General features: G+C 57.2%; 2 protein-coding genes across 2 annotated transcripts; both read right to left on the bottom strand.

The window, feature by feature from the left end:
* Positions 1–286: 286 nt before the first annotated feature.
* On the bottom strand, positions 287–1279 carry PHYSODRAFT_404271 (hypothetical protein; the record flags this gene model as incomplete). Its single annotated transcript, XM_009528827.1, has 3 exons — positions 287–448; positions 521–901; positions 995–1279. Coding segments are annotated over 3 exons (828 nt in total), but the record flags the coding sequence as incomplete, so codon positions are not given.
* Positions 1280–3074: 1795 nt separating this feature from the next.
* PHYSODRAFT_503609 (hypothetical protein) lies at positions 3075–13541 on the bottom strand (the record flags this gene model as incomplete). The annotated part of the gene is made up of 2 exons (XM_009528826.1): positions 3075–8353; positions 8687–13541. The coding sequence occupies 2 exons, from the start codon at positions 13539–13541 to the stop codon at positions 3075–3077; spliced, it is 10134 nt and encodes a 3377-aa protein (XP_009527121.1).
* Positions 13542–14345: the final 804 nt, after the last annotated feature.

The following is a 14345-nucleotide window of genomic DNA, read 5'->3' as shown; positions in this document are numbered from 1 at the left end:
TGGCAGCCTGCTCCTGCTGGACTGCCGTCGCGACGTCGTCAAGATGGATGAGCAGGGACGCGAGCGCCGCATCCAGGACTAAGGCGTCAACGTTGAGCGTGGTGTCCGTGAAGCCGCTGACGTTCTTGAAGAGCTGGCCGCGCAGGGTTAGCAGCTGGGCGTACTCGAGCGCAGGAAGAAGCTCGCTCAAGGTGGCAATCCTGGGCGTGACGCATGGCAGGTGCGGGTCTCGGTATCCAGCGAGGACTTTGCCGACACTCTGGTCCTCGCGTGTCGTGGTACCCACGTACGCGAACGCCTTCGTGAGCGAGTCTAGCAGCCAAGCTCCCCGGGTCGAGATCCACTGGATCGCAAGCTGCGGTGAGGCGTTTGCATACGCTGCGGAGCCGCGGCGCAAGGGGTGGCTGCTCAACCCTGCGGTGAGCGTCGGGGGCAGCGGGGCAGAGGCCTGGGCTTGGCGCTCGCAGACCATGGTGATGACGTCGTTAATATACTTGGACACGTTGGGCCTTCCTCTCACGCGCTTTGTTGGTGGCTCGTTCCTTGGTTCAGCTTTCTCTTCAAGGTTCTCCCAGTAGAGTATAGCTTCGTCTTGGCTGTAGGTCTTCTCCCCTGGCAAATCCGATGCCGCCGCGTGCGGCACTAGCGGGAACACATAGCTGGAAGGCTCCGACGCTCCGACGAACAGCATTCCGAGGCCGTGCAGCATACACTGCTCCCAGTGAGTCGCGGCCTTGTAAATTGAGATGCCTTGAACCACCGAAGTCTTGATTCGAGCTAGATGCAGAAAGAGCTCCCCCGATGCCGCCATAGATAGCTGGCTCTTCCTAGCAAAACAGGTATCGATCGCTCGACCAAACGTGTGCCACATTAACGTTAGTACAGCAGCGTCATGTAAGCTCTTATAACCTGAGCCAACCCCCTTAATCGCAGTTTCCTGCACCAGAACACGCAAGTCGCCGAGCGTGCAGCCTGGAGCTTCACCAGTCTGCACGCCAGCTAGCAAATTTCGCTCCTCAATAGTTGAACCCATTTTGTCGCGTATTTTCGCAATTCGCTTGCTGTCTGACAAGTACAGAGGGTACCGCTCTCGGAGCAGGTTCACAACTTGGGACATATAGCCCACAGCAGTAGCCTTAGCAAGACGGCCTCCTCGAGCACTTGGCTTAGTTTGCAAGAAAATGGAGAAGGCGGTTAGCAAAGAGTAAAAGTTTTGACTTGGTAGAGCATCAGGAATAGACAGCGACTTCGCAATACTAGCAATTGACTCCTCATTCATGTTAGCAAGAGCTAAGAATTCGCTGAAGCACTTCATCGCCGCTGCCTCCTGCCCTGCTGTCCCTTGCGGGATGTCAAGCCCTCTCGGCGCTCGCTGCATCTTTTCAAATGGGAGAGGAGAGAAAGCAGACGAGTCACAGCCACCAACGATACAATCATGATTTGTATTGGGAATTTGCGGTCAAATATGAGTAATGCAACAATTACACTAAACTTTTGTATTGGATATTATTCTAGCAAGACTGTAAATTCCCAAAATAATTGGGAAAATGTTGGGATACACACGAATCGATCGTGATTGGCTAAATTCATTGAAGAACTTGTCCTGATTGGATAGATGCAATGACAGAGAAGCGCAAGGAATGCCAAGTTGGGAGAAAGCTTCCTTATCCTACAGTAATCTACTCGAGTAAGGAACGCCTGATATATATAAAGACGCAGAATATATAAATTGATGTTAAGTTGAGTATACTTTTCCAATGTACTGATTTAGTTATTTCAAAATGAACTGAAAAGCAGCTGCTCGCACCACAACCGCGCTGTCAACTGGTCGACCTCGTAGGGATTATCTAACCCTTCACCTTGTCGAGGATGCCCACTTTCTCAGACCAAGTGAGGCGGAGACGCTTGGACGGTGTGGACTTCATGGGTGGAGTGGGGGAGGAGGTGGGCTTGTGGGGCGAGGTGCAAAAGAAAAAGTGCAAGTCTACCACTACGGTACAAGTAGTTTGAAGTCTAGTAAGATCGCTAAATGCGCGCCATTTTTCAAACGAAGGTGGAGATTGGCACTGGATTTTTCACCTCAGTACCTTGCAGTACCTTGCACATCCCCCTATCGCCACATCGACTGGAAAATAATATTAAATATGTGAGGCTATTAGTTATACACCCGTTCCTTATTCGGGCAGAATTCTGTAGATGGTTCCAAAACATTTTCGGAAAATGGTGAGCGATTAAGACTACGGACCTTTCCTTTGGGATTTTGCACTGAGTGATTTGGACTAGGTACGATGATCCGCAGAAAATTTCTGTGATTGATCTAGACTACGTACGGATCCTTCCTTGAAGACAAAGAAGCAAAACGACCACAATCTAAAAGAGCTGGGCTCGTCCTCAGTTCAGCTTTTTCGGTCGCCGCAGCAGCCAACCCCCCCCACCGTGCTCACGGTAAAAAACTCCGCTGCTGTGGCGCCGAACTAGCTGGACTCGCACCGCATCGGAACTATCACCACCTGTACATCGCCGCGCTACCTACCGAGCCTCGCTTCATCATCTCGCCATCGCTCATGCTATCGTAGGCGCACAGTGCTGAATTTAGCATTATTCTATCTTGGTAGGAGCGCTCCGAACACCCTCCGCACTTTAGTAGATAGATCAAATATCGCTGCACAAACCACTTGCATACCAACTAGAACACCGAGCATTCTGCTATCGGCAAAGACCCTCTCGGAGGAGTCCTCCTTCATCCAAACAATTCAGAGCTGGCACCGTCGTACTTAACGTTTACCCTTAATCTCTGGAAACGAATATCCTACTCAACTAGTTTGCCACTCCACCGAAAAGACCTCTACTTTTCCGTGAATTTCAAGAAACCATGCGATTTCTGAAATTATTAACTGACTTTACTTGATTTCAGTATACTTTTACTTCATGTGCGCCTCATATCAGGTGCATCGAATTAATCCTGGTTGGGCTGTCCATACTTCGTAACCGAAGCACTACCAGGATAAGTAAGCAAGTACGACATTATGTAGTCTGCCTGTCTGTATTCAATGATGATCACTATCCGATCCCTACTATCTGTTCCTACGTCCTTTAGCTCGCTCTACTCGTTGCTCGCTGTTGCTACCCGATCCGCTGCTGCTATTAGTGATTCCGAGTCGCGCTCTCGACGCACTCGAGCTCAGACTCAAACTACTCGCCGGTCCACTAGCTCGACTGCCAGGTGTAGCATCGGGATACGTTCCCTTGACGTTGAACGTCCACTGCATCTCCTCCGTGCAGATCACGAGCTGCCCCGACTGCATCTTGCCATAGCCAGTAGGCGTGAACGATACCACGAATACCGCACCATCTTCGCTGCCGTACGGGGACAGCTCCCCCTCAGCGGGGTACACCGTGAACGCACTCGAAGAGCCGGCTGAGAATTCAGCCAGGAAGGCCGCCGGTTGTCGGAACTGGTTACGCAGTTGGAAGCTGACGGACGAAGTCTGGTTCAGGCTCGACTCGATAGTCAACACGTCGTCAACAGGAGGATCTCCTGCATCCAGCGCCACATCAAAACGCCATAGGCCCCCGCTGCTCTTTTTCACCAACAACGCGACTGATCCTCGATAAGGACGCAGAGGCTCAAAGCGTATGACGTAGGGAAGACTCACAGTCGATCTCGAGCTGGATGACACCGGCCAAGGTGTCACAGTCAAGGCACGCTCGATCGCCGCTGGTGTCGCCATGGGGCCGAAGCGACCGGCATCAATCTCCCACTCGACCGAGAACGTCTCGTCCGAAGGCACCATGTCATCCGGAGCTGCGAGTAGCTCGCACTCGACACGCTTCTCGACCGAGTCACGCGCTTGGCAAGCTAGCACAGCCAGCACTCGAGGGTGGATCGGCGCTTCAGCCACTCCTCGTAGGGGATATCGCCACTCCAGCTCCGCGTAGTCGTCTCCTCCATGGACTACCAGCTCTGCTCGTGTCTCACTCACAGATCGAGGCAGGAAGGAGATCGGCACCTGGAGAAGGCCAAAGCTCTCGAGCAGTACTCGGCGTTTCTTGAGCAGCATATCGAATACGGGCGACGCACCACGCGGTGAAGGCGGCGACCCGTTCCCGTCGGGATCGTCGTCAACGAGCTTCACGTCAACGCGAAGTGGTCCGGCGAACGGGTTCTTGAACGTGAACAGCGTCGACGCAGCTTCATTGACTCGAGCGGTGACTACGAGCGGCTTCATGACACTCGGCGCTCGCCCCCGTCCACGGATCGTGAACTCCCAGTCGCTCACGACGTCTTTCTCGTAGAAGATGATGCTGGTGCTCTCAAAGTCGGACAAGGAGGACGGCGTGTACTCCACGACGACGCTGGCACGACCGAAGGGAGGCAGTAGCACGCGTGTTGGCGTTTTGACGGCGTTGGCGGAGGCGTTGGAGCCCTTGATGGAGAAGTTCCTCGTGTTCGTGATACGATACTGCAGCTGAAGTTCTTGGTTACTGGGGTTCTGCAGCCAAAGCGGCTGCGTGCAGACGTCTCCGACCGCACACGACATGTCATCCAGCTCTTGGGCTGCTGCAGGCTCTGCTACGAGGTTCAATCGGTACCAGAACTGCCCCACTGCGTCACTAGAGAACAGAATGGCGCCTTCCTCCCCGCTCCCGGTCGTCATAAGCAGAGGCGAGTAGACCAACTCGTAGACGCCCGACTGACGAGCTTCCAGCGTGAAGGTCGAAGGCCCCAGAAGGCCCAGACCACGCAGCTCAACCGCGAATGTGGTCTCATTATCCAAAGGGTTGGCCAAGCCGATCTCGACACCCACTGCGCCACGTACAGTTGCACGCATCTCGAGCGTTGTCTCGGGTTCTGGAGGACTGACGGACGCCTCAACAGTGTACCAGAGATACTCATTCGTGGCTTCGTTCGTGAACGTAACGGAGCCAAAGTACGAGCCGCTCACTAGCGGACTGAAGGTGAGTGGATACTTGACCACGCGGTTCGAGCCGCCAGTACCTGCTGGTACGGTGAGTGTTGACGCTCCGACGACATCGCGCAGGTCTGACTCCACCTTGAAAACCTGCGCTGCATTTGGCTCGCCGCCTGGGAGCGCGAAGACGTCGAAGTTGTGCACGATACTGGAGCGAGCTTGGCAGTTGAGAGCAACGTGGTCCTGGGCGAGCGGTTCCTCTCCGTAGCCGCTCAATTCAAACTCGAACTGCTGCTGCGTGGCCGTATTCAACAGCACAAACGTCCGAGTCTCGTGATAAATCCACGACGGCGTGAAGGTCAGTGGATACGTAGCCGATCGCTTCGCAGGCACCACGAGAGACGGTGGACCGGAGAACATTGACGCGAGAGGCTTCCCACTGCCATTGCTATCAGTGCTGCCGTTGCTGAAGATCGCCTTGAGCGACCACGTCGTATCCGTCGGGTTGGAGAGCGGGATCTCCTGTACGATGCTGTGGCGAGCTGGCGCCACGAACTCCAGTTGCGTCTTCACGTTGGGCTCCTTCACCTTGGCGATAAGGTCGTACACACGCAAGTCGCTGCTCCCGCACGTGGTGTTTCGAGAGCGAAGCAGCAATTTACAGGCGTATCGCCCAGCTCCTTTTGGTTGGAAGTCGATCAAGACGCTGTTGGCACCGGCGGAAACGGAGCGAGGAGTCCCGAGCCGAGCTTGGTTGGCCTTGAGCGGGACTTTAGGACCCGAGGAATCGATCCCAGATCCATCAGATCTACCTGAAGCTGGAAGTGGCTTGCCTGAACCATTGGTAAGCGTCAACTCCGGGACATTGGCAGTGAAGTACGGCGAATTGAAGTCCACCTGGAAGCTCGTGTGGTGGTTCTCTTCGCAGCGCTTCAGTCCGTCCTTGAGCTTCGTCCGTAGATGGCCGTTAGCTCGCTCGACAAAGACTGTGAGTGCGCGATTCAATAGCGGGTTCTTGACGGGGATCGTCAGCTCTCTCACGAAACGGAACCGCGCCGCCGCCGCGCCAGCAGCTCCACTCGCTGCAGTTGACGCTTCACACTGCAGCTCCAGCGTCTCCAGACTTGCAGGCAGACTTGCGACCGCGTGGACTTCGTACAGGAACTCGCCGATGTTTTCGTCCAAGAAGAGCAGCTGACATCGGTAGTTCCCGGGCACGAGAGGTAAGAACTCGAGCTTGACCTTCGCAGAGCCGCTCTTCCGGATTGATACAGACGCGCCACTGAGTCCAGACGCTGGAACGGACAATCCACCGCCACCCTCCGCGTCGTCACCGCCCCCGTTGCTGTTGCCGCTGCTTCCAGACGTGCCAAAGTCTGGGAGGTAGAAGGGCTGCTGGGCACAGATACACCACGCTGAGTCTGCATCCTCTCCGCGGTTCCTGCCTGCAGTGCCAAACTGCTTCTTGCTGCCGAACGCCGCGATGTCCGACCCCATCCCAAAGCTGGCTGTACTATTCCCCGTCTGTGAAGCTGCTGCTGGGGCTCGCACCGTTTGTCGACGACTCCCACCTCGTGAAGAGGGCAAGACACCCGTAGTCGTAGCACTAGAACCTGAGTCGGTCATTCCATTCACAACAGTGTCCGCCCCTGATGGAGGCGTCTGCTGCTGCTGCTGCGTCATGGACAGCTTGAAGTTGGCATTAGCCGGAAACTGGTTCTCGATCATGATCTCCTCCACGCGCTTCTCGTACGTCTTCGTCTCGAGTTGAATGATTCGCACAGGTTTGCGCGACACAATGTTGGATTCTAGCAAGAAGACCATCGTGGCTCCACCTCCGCCGATTGACGTCGTTCCAGCGATATCCCCACGAACCGCTTGGAAGACCAGACGAGCTGTCACTTTCCTCGAGAACCGCGGACGGAAAGTCACTACAAACGCCACGGTTTTGCCAGGATCAAGCACGAGCTCATTCGACTCGATCGTAAACTCGCTAGCCGCAGCGGAGTCCGCGCCGCCACTAGCAGCTCCTACGCCACTCGGACCGGATGAATTCCTCTCCACTCCGTCCAGAAAGACGTGGTAACGCAGCGGTCGCGCGCTTGGGTTCTTGAGTTCAATACTCTTCTCCATCACCTGACCCAGTCCTCCTTTGAACTCGATCGTAGCCTTGGGGATAAACTGAGGCAGCGTCTGCTGCAAGTGAAGCAGCAGCAACAACATCTCACGACCGGTATATCGCCGTAGGAATCTCGCTGCGTCCAAGCCGAAGTCAAGCCCAAACGCCCCCAGAGTTTGTAGCAATACAACCGCTTGATGCTGCAACTGAGCGGCTGAAGGCGGTCTCCGAGGCCGTGAACTCAAGGCCTCAGGCATCCATCGGAAGCAGTGATAAGCACTCTGGTCCACCGATAGCGTCGGGATGTGGGCAGCCACGAGGTGGAAAAGCCATCGTCCGTCTCTCAAGTCACGCCCGATATCCAGGAGCTGAGTCTCGAGTAGCGCACCACCTAACGAGGCCATCGGAGCCACAGCGGGTTGTTGGGGCTTGTGTAGCGAGCGAACTCGATCGCAAAGCCACTGGATTAGCACCATCTCCGCCTCGCTGTAGACGTTGCTACCTTGACATGCGCGGCCTGTGGAGACTGGAGGCTTCTCACCTTTGCGCTTGGTATCACTGCGTGCGCTGACGTCTCCAGCAGAAGTCTCCGCCCCACCTTGTTGCTGCATCTGGTAGCCCTTCCACGTGATACGAGAGAGCAAGAAGCACTTGATCACCTGGTAGATGACCTTCATCCATGCGGCAGTGCTCAGCGCTCGCCATTCGTTTTTGAGCGCCCGTCGGCGTGCTACAAACGGGAGGGTGGCGTACGAAGGCGACGAGAGGAGAGCGGGATCAGCCTGAGGACTCTCGCAGGCGCGTAAGTAGAACTCTTGCGCGAGAAGGTGCTCGGGGAGCACGTCGTGGACCATGGCGCCATACGAGCGGAGGAAGCGCAGCAGCTCCACGTACTGGTTCGTGTACTGCGTGAGCTGGTCCTTCTTGGACGGCTGTGGCGCCGATGAATTCGAGTTTGAACTGGATCCAGCAGCTCCGGTGGCCTTAGCGTTAGCACCTGAAGCGTTCGTAGTATCGGCGTTCTTTCTCTTGGTAGGGGCATTCGCGGCGCCAGGTCCGCGAAGCGTAGGCACAGCCAGCCCTCCAGGCTTCTTGATGCAGATCATGTCGAGCAGCTCGTACAACGGACAGCCGGCGTTGTCTGCGAAGCCCTCTGGGAACCGAACCACAGGCGTCCGCAGGAAGTTCGCGTTGAGGTATTGCAGTACCAGCTGAATCTCGCCCTCGGTGAACGGCGTGGGCGGTGTTGGTGGGGGTAAAACCTGCAGAGAGAGTAGGGACGACGATTGCCGCTTGAGCAGAGCGTGCCTGGTGGAGCTTTCTTCATCGACGCCGGTAGAAGGGTCGACAACCACGAAGCCATTGGGGGCTAAGTGCTGCTGCTGTTGATTCGGCGCTTGCTGCGCTTCTTTGTGCTTCTCCGTCTCGGCTTGAGCTTGTCTATTAGATAGCAAATAGACTGGGAATCGACCGGATGCGTGAGTGTAGAACTGGAAGCCGCTTGGAGGCTTCCCATCCGACTCGATGCTCTTGCTGCTGATTGACCCCCGATTCTCCCCGTTGGCTTTCGAGCTGCTAGAATCGGCTTCAAGCTCCGTCTTGGCCGACTCTTTCCGTTGTGGAGAGTGTCGAGGGGAACTGCCACTACTGCTACCGTCTTCCATTAGCTCTGGACCGAGCCTTTGAGTCTGGATAAAGTTGTAGTTGGTGAACAAGCAATTCTCTGCGCAGCCAGCTACGGGCAGTGCAAACGAGTTGCCGTCGGCGTCGAAGAACTCGAGTCTGGCGTTGAAAGCCACACTGGCGCTGCTAGAGAAGCGCAATTCAACAGGAAGACTCGGGCACGCCATACTGAGCGTTTTCCCACGAGGAAACAGCACCGTCAACGGGGCTCGTGACGTATCCAGAGGCACTCGACAAGCGAGTTCGAGGTGGTCGTACCCCGTGGCGTAAACTTGGATGTGCGCGGTTGCAGTGACTCCAAGCGGGACGGTAGGCAGCACCACCCGATTAGTCGAGAAGGACAGATGCGGGTGGATTCCTTCACCTCTTAGACTCAAATTCACGTACGGCCCACCGTCCACTAGCAGCGGCAACTCGTCTTCCGCGTACTCGACAGCATCCAGCGGCAGGAAACTCACTCGAATCGTGACTTCCTCTCCAGGAGCCAATTCTCCACAATCAGGGGCGACGTGGAACACGACTGCGGTCGCGCTATTCGTCGGGTTCGCTGATGCAATTCGCTTCGCAAGAGCTGCGGCGCCGGAGCTTGCTGCTGCCGCTGCTGCAGCGGCTCCAGCGGCGAACGTCACGAGATTCCCTTGCCTCAAGCGCGATGTATCAATCTGCCATCGAATCGGCTGCGCGTCATCGTTCGTGAGCACGAGCTGCTTCGTGTACGGGACTTTCCGGATGCCTTCACGTGTGATAACGCAGCGGTTGAAGTGCATGGTCGAGGAGGAGAACCGCAGTCGTGGTACGATGGCTCGCGCTATTACTCGACGTCGAAGTGGTGCAGGAGCTCCGTTGTTGGGGCCCGAACTTGACCCTACTCCAGCGATCTGGAGCGGGAGGACAAGGTCATGGCTGCCCTCTTTCAGTGGTGTGAACACGAGGTGACACGACACCGTGGAATGCGGCGGCAAGCAGATCTGCCACTTGACGCACCGCGCAGACAGGTCGTCATCTGTATCGGCCTCTCCGTCCTGGGTGTTGGCTCCACCATGTCTGGGCTTGTCGTCGGTCAAAGGCACGAAGATGTTGCTGGCGTCTTCAAGGTGCGCGATCAACCTCGGCGGCGTAGCGATTGCGAACTCGTCCGAGAAGGCGGAAGAGCCCAAGTCCAGCAACAAGCAGGCAGGGATGGAGCTGTGGTTCTCGAGCGAGATCACGCGCGGGACAGAGACGCCCAAAACGACCTCTCCAAAGTCGATAGCCTCGACTGGAGCGAGGAAGACGTCCGGTACTAGAACGGAGGCGGTCACTGGAAGGCGAAGGACTTTGCCTCCTCGTACGGTTATCACGATGTTCACCTGGTGAGAGCCACTGGTAGTTCCGTCCAACGTGATGGCACGATGAGGTAGCAGCTTCACGACCAATTCAGTCGACTCTTGCGGATCTACCACACCTTGCGCGGAACTCACTTGCAGTCCGATCGTTGTAGTCATTGACGGAGGGTCTACACTCGCGTAGAACACCGCTCTCGTGTGCATGCCCAGGTTGGACAAAGTGATGCGCTTGTCGCGCTCTACGCCGACGGAAATCGTGCCAAAGTCCACCTTCTTCTCCCGAGCCACCATCTTCACGTCAGGCAGCAGCGCTCGGCAGTTGAGTATGCCCTTCTCCCCGCCTGTGACGTCTAACTGGAACATTTGGGCCAGCCACATCGCTCCACTCCTCTGTGAAATCCCCAACGCCGTCATGGCCAGCCCAGACATCGATGGAGGCCGGTAGATGACCTTGCAGACCATCGTAGCCGATGGGCCGAGGGTTCCACTGGCTGGCAGAACCTCAAACACTGGAGCTACTGAGCCATTAGCGCTTGCTCCTTTCTCGGCCATCGTGTTAGTGGTGACTGTGGTTGTCGCGTTGCTCTTGGAGGAGTCGGGGCGAGTCGATCCGTCAGGCGTGGCAAGTAGTGGCAAGCGCGTCCAAACGAACGGAGCTTCAGAGTCGCAAGTGTTGGTGATGACCACGTCTCGAGCGACGGATGTGCTCAGGTCCAGCGCTCCGAAGTCAAAGCGCAGCTCTTCTGGCGCCAATTCGACCACGATAGGTGCGACCTCCGCGACGATGGTGACCTGACGCGGGTGAACTCCGTTTAGCGAGTACGTGATCGCCTGCTGGAAGAATTGTTCACGTGACGAGCAGAAAACCAAGTCAAACCCCGCCTTGCAGTGCGGGGGGACAACTTGCGACGTCAGAGTTGTCTTGCGAGCGAGCTCTTCGATCTGTCCCGGCGTGCCGTCCTTATTGGTCGCGCCTGCAGCCAAGTGCAGAGCGACGAGAACGTTGTGCTGCAGGTTGTTCTGCACCGTGAGACTGCGTGTCGCGCTGCCGTTGACACTCAACCGCCCAAAGTTGAGAGTCTTTGGACCTGAAACGACCTGCTCCAGCTCGTCGAACTCCAGTGTTCTAGCGCAGTCCGCTAGCTCCGCTGGCGTGGCCGGTGCCGACTTGAATTTCTTCTTAATCAGCTTGAACTCGTCGAAAAAGGCCTTCGACAGCCCCGCATTCCCCCCTGCAGGATGCTGGTTGAGCCAGAGCGGCTCGTTCGGCTTCATCAGGGATGGAGGCAGGCGTAGCTCTTGTGGTTGGGGCCTGCTCTCTCGATCCATTCCGAGATCGACACCTCCTGAGCTGGGAACACCGTCGTCGTCTTCCTGGTTGTTGCCCCGAGCTTGAACGACACTCGACTTGAGTCCTTGGGCCTTCCCCTTCCACCCTTTAGCTTTAGCTTCTCGCTGAACTCGACATTGAGCGAGGTAGTCGTTGTACGCGGCTCGATGGTCGGCACGACGCGCCAGTTCCTTGACGCAGTAGGTCAACTGCGTGTTGTTCGTGCCTTGGAACTCAAACTCGTCCAGCGCTGCAGTGCCGTTCAAAGCTGCGAGTTCGTACGGAGGCTGGCGTCGAAAGCGTTTTGACAATTTCCCCTTCGTCTGCTTTGCCTCTTCTGGCAGGAGGAACTTGTACTTGGGCGCAAAGTCGGCGGGGAGCGCCGTTGGACCGCCTACAAGTCGCTCCCTGACAGGGGGCACTGGGCCGACCACAGCCGCTCGTCCCAGCACCTTCACGGGGATCTCCAGCACACCGTCGTTGATGCGCAGCGACAAAATGCTGTTGAACGTTCCAAGCTGCGTCGGGGCGAAGCTTACCACGAGACTTTGCGACTGCAGCACGTCCAGGCGGCCCGCGCGTGGACTTATAGAGTAGTGAGCGACGCCTTTGTCGACTTCGAAGCGCACGGGCAGCCCCGACAGGTTCTTCAGAGACAGCAAAATATCCGCGCGATCGTAGGAACGAATGTCGCCAAAGTCCAACGGCGGTGTCGGAGAGAGCTGCAGCCGAGGGATGTAAGTCTTGGCTGAGACCTCGAAAGTCAAGTTTTGAGCCTGTAAGTCCTCGCAGATGATGGACGCGAAGGCGCTCAGAGGCTGTGCGGGGGCCGGGAGCAGCATGAAGGGGGAACTGGACGAGTCCGAGCTGCTGTTGCTGCCTGACGAAGCGCCATAGTCAGCTTCATTCTCGTTATCAAACCCCGCGCCGCCCTGCTTCCGCTCAATCCGTTGAATTTCCTCCGAAGTCTTGGCTCTTGGCTTATACACGAACGTGACGAAGGCTTCACTGAAGGGGTCGATGCAGCCGTCGGCTGGAGTAATGCGCAGCTCTGTGCGTCGTTCGTACGCTTCTCGGTCCTCCTCAACGCCCGTCGCTGGGCCTCCACCGCCTCCACCACCGCCAAAACTGATCGAAGTCTTGAACGTCAGCGGCAGCGGCCCGTTATTGCGCAGCAGCGTCTCGATCGTCCGCGTCTCGCCAGCAAATAACGACCCAAAGAACAGCGACTGCACCGGTTCAAGACCCTGTCGAAGTACCAGCTCCGCCGTGTGCTCCACGACCGTCCCTGACACGTCGATGATCTTCTCTGCAGACGGAAGCGGCAACCCGCCCGCACTCCTCGCACTCCCACGACCAGAGTCCTGCGCCGCTGCAGCGTCAACCACATCGTCGTCTTCTTCCTCTTCTCCGCCTCTGCACTCCCAGATCCGAACGCGCACAATTCCTCGGAACGCGCCCGTCTCGAGCCCGTTCGCCTCCACCTTGACATTAACAGTCTCTTGCGGCATTAATCTCCCTCTCTGCGGTTTGACGGTGATCCCCGCGCGTGAACTGCCCTGAGTACTACCAGCGCTCAGCTGATTGCCGGCATCCAGCACGTCCACGATGAACTTGCCCGGCCTGGCACCCGAGTTCTGCACCTCGACGAACCGCGCCGACCGCTGGGTGAGCACCACGGGCCCGAGTTCACACAGCGCCGGCGTCACCTCCAGCAACGGACACGCGCGTCGAGCTATAAGCGGCACTTCAAGAGCGGACCCGTCGTCTCCGCGGAGCTGCAGCGCGTCGTGGACGATGGCGGGCGTGGACTCGACCCCTTCATGGTCGTCGTCGATTGAATTGGACTCCTCGGTCTCTGGCAGCTCGAACGCGACGTCGTACTTGGTGCTGAGCCCCGGGGGCAGCGTGACCGTGGCGTTCTCGGTACTGGCCAGGTCCCGACCGCGCAGTAAGACTCGGAACGGCGACGCGTGGGGCGGCGGCGCCAACCGGAAGCGCAGCACGCGGTCGCTGGCGTTGCGCACGCTCAGAGTCGCGACGTAGCACGCGCCTCGCTCGAAGGCCGAGAACTCGATGGCGGACGGAGCCACCTGCAGCGCCGACGAGGTGCGATCCCCGCGCAGCCCGCAGGGCGTCGATGGCCGCCCCACCGCGGACGCCGACGGCATGGCGCCAAAGTAGAACAAAGATATCTGGAGAGGCGTCCCGAGAGGCGCGCGTTACTGCAGGCGGGGGTTAGTGGAGAATAGCTCTAGGAGGGCGAGGAGAAGGGAGGTGGGGCGAGACGCGTTGGGGATAGATATGGTGTATGCATGGCTCCATGAGGTTAACTAGGGGGGGGGTCTTCATTCGAGCAGATCGGAGGTCATGGAGTTGATCTGGATTTGGATTGGATTGGAGTTTGCAACGACGTTAGGGACTCGCGTGATAGTGACAAGAAAGGAGCGGTGCGTACCCAGCCAAGCTCCTCCTGTGTGGCCTGCTGGAGCTTGGTCGAGAGCTCGGCGATCTCCTGTTGCCGCGTCTCGAGCTCGTCTTGGAGGGATGTCAGGGGGCGCTGCTCGTACTGCTTGAGATCAGCCTCGAGCTTATACAGGCGAGCTAACTCAGCTTGGAGCGACTGGATCTGCGTCTTCCGCTGACGAGCTGCAGCCTACAACAGGAAGCACTCAAGCACATGAGAAGAAAGTTCTACAATCACATGGTTTCGTTTGGCGGACTTTTTCGAGCTTATCGTGACCCATCGTCGCCTGGATTTTGTGGCAAAGTTCATCGAGCTCGACAGCACTCATGACTCGGACATGCTGTCCCGTTGAGATACCGGTGGACGTATCGGGTGCTGCGCGAGTTTCCGCTTGGTGCAGCACATTTTCATGTGACAGTGCGTCCCCAGTAGAAGTAGTCGCGGGACTGCAGTAAATGACAAGGGAACAAGGGAAGGAAGGAGACATCGTCGTGCTGCGGGGTTAGCA

This window comes from Phytophthora sojae (assembly GCF_000149755.1).
Source record: "Phytophthora sojae unplaced genomic scaffold PHYSOscaffold_4, whole genome shotgun sequence".
NCBI lineage: Eukaryota > Oomycota > Peronosporomycetes > Peronosporales > Peronosporaceae > Phytophthora > Phytophthora sojae.
Note: the sequence above shows the minus strand (reverse complement) of the source record. Positions and strands in the feature narration are given on the sequence as shown.